The sequence below is a fragment of the Solanum pennellii genome, chromosome 9 (genome assembly GCF_001406875.1).
Source record: "Solanum pennellii chromosome 9, SPENNV200".
Taxonomy (NCBI): Eukaryota; Viridiplantae; Streptophyta; class Magnoliopsida; order Solanales; family Solanaceae; genus Solanum; species Solanum pennellii.
Genome location: NC_028645.1, coordinates 5,206,283 through 5,208,574, shown reverse-complemented (window position 1 = coordinate 5,208,574; position 2,292 = coordinate 5,206,283). Strand labels below are relative to the sequence as shown.

General features: G+C 26.7%; 1 protein-coding gene across 1 annotated transcript; it reads right to left on the bottom strand.

The window, feature by feature from the left end:
• Positions 1-507: 507 nt before the first annotated feature.
• LOC107031328 (probable glutathione S-transferase) lies at positions 508-1,771 on the bottom strand. The gene is made up of 2 exons (XM_015232653.2): positions 1,332-1,771; positions 508-1,038 (listed from the first exon to the last, which is right to left on the bottom strand). Exons 1-2 carry the CDS (start codon positions 1,638-1,640, stop codon positions 694-696), a joined length of 654 nt encoding a protein of 217 aa, XP_015088139.1. The 5' UTR covers positions 1,641-1,771; the 3' UTR covers positions 508-693.
• Positions 1,772-2,292: the final 521 nt, after the last annotated feature.

Below are 2,292 nucleotides of genomic sequence, written 5' to 3'. Positions count from 1 at the left end.
GATGCCCCATGTGGGAACTTTTCAATTCTAATTTTAGATAATATATTTAAGTCTGTAAATTAGATTATGATATGTACATTTAATATATTTTTATTTAATTTAAAATTATATAAAAATGTTATATTTTTACATTTTATATCAAATGATAATAAGACAAAGTTATATATGATTAAATTTCAACTCCTAGAAATATAGAAGGCCAATATAAAAATGCTTTCACATTAATTAGTCATTATGAGTCACAAGTCAGTTCTTGTTCTTTCCAAATCGATGAGAAAATTAATGGAGTAATTAAATAATTGTTGTACAATTACTGCCGACCACCGAAATCGAATTAATTTTTTTTTAATATTAAGTTGAAAAATTATATTTATATGTTATAGCTATATATAGTTTTCTCTCATATTATATAAACTCAAATACATAGATAAAAGAGAATAGCGAGCGAGATCAAAAAAATAACGAGCGAATTTTCTGTAAAGAAGCAAATGAAAAGTGTTTACTAAATACGTTAATCCAAAATTTATTTATATTAACCGAAACAAAGACAAATCATATAACGTGCATATTCTTTTTGTTATCACTAGTTCAATCCACAATTAATTTCAATTGAATCAACAAAAACTCATCCTAAATCCATATCTCCATTTTATTGCCACACAATATTTTGAAATTAGCTTAAAGGTCATGTACTCATTTTGAAGTAGTAACACGTTGAATGTAAACTTGATAATGGGCAAGCAATTCATCTCTAGGAGGTAAATATTTCTTGTTTTGCGTGCAATATTCATCTCTCCAATCACAAAAATTCGGATATTTTTCTCTCGTCACCAAAACAACTCCAGATGCTTCTTCAAGAACTCCTAGCCAAAGGGCTGCAGCATTTGCAACAATATCAACAAATCCAAATTTTTCACTAACAAAAAACTTCTTGTCCTTTAGCTCATTATCAAGAACTTTCAACATATCATAAACTTCCTCTTTAGCTTTCTCTTGCTCCTCTCCTTTGAAAAATATACTTTTCCTTATTGCTAGCCCCTATACAATACATAAACATACATTAAACTTCTACCTTAATCGGTAAGTAAGTACTTTAACTTTGGAAAGTGCATATTTAGACAATTCAATAGACCAATGTTCAATATAATTGACACAAAGTTGAAATAAGATGTCTAGATGTGTGCTCAAAGTTGATCTGTTTAATTACAGGTCGAGTCTATCTATGTATTATATGTATTAAATTCTCAGTGTATTTTACTTATAAATATATAAGTTTATGAAAAATCATATACAAGACCTAATAAAGTAAATATATTATGAAAGCAATATACCTTATCTTCGAAGAATTTAGCCCAGAAACGAGCTAAAGATCGATCATAAGGTTCTTTAGGCAAGATGGAAGGGCCTTCAAATGTCTCGTCGATGTATTCGAGAATGACACTTGATTCACAAAGGGGCTTACCATTGTGAATGAGCACAGGAACTGCCTTGTGAATCGGATTAGATTGAAGAAGTAAAAGGCTCTTATTATGTAGATCATCTTCTATATATTCATATTCCACACCCTTAATCTTTAGAGCCCATTCAACTCTTTTACTAAAAGGACTATACCATAAACCAATCAACTTAACATCAACCATCTCTCAACTTTGGATATGTTTTTGCTTTACTAATTGAGGGAATTTGTATGTGGTTGTGATCTCCCCTCGAGGTCTAGGGTCTTCTTTTATATATGAAAAAAGAAGGTGCATCGATATTTCCAAAAGTATTTTCTTTTGACACTTACATATATATTTTGTTTAACAAATGACACATATATAAGTCACCATTTTATACTATATTCGTCATCTTTGTTATCCGTATTACATCATTTTAGATTTTACATCTCTAAAGAAATTAAATAAGTTTGTTATGTACTTTTATTTAGTATTCTCTTATAGTCAAATTTTTAATAAATAAATATAAATTAATTTATTTTGATTAATTGTCAATGAACATAAATTAATCATTTAATTTTTCTATATACGTTGATCAAATATATAATTTTAAGATTATAACTTTCAAGATTAAAAAAGGAAAAATATTATTATTTATGTATTAATTATATGAAAATGATAAATATTAAAAAGGATCATCTATTCTAATAAGAACAACATATAGGTAGGAAGGAAGGGAGCAATAAATAATGCATATTTATCATTTTCATCAACTAACTGAATTAATAAAAATAATTTAAAAAAATACGTAACTTATATATATATATATATATATATATATACATATATATATATA

Coding starts and splice junctions, on each gene's coding strand:
- LOC107031328 (XM_015232653.2), bottom strand. CDS start 1,640: ATGGTTGATGTTAAGTTGATTGGTTTATGGTATAGTCCTTTTAGTAAA. Junction 1,039..1,331: donor CTAAATTCTTCGAAGATAAG/GTATATTGCTTT, acceptor TGTATTGTATAG/GGGCTAGCAATAAGGAAAAG.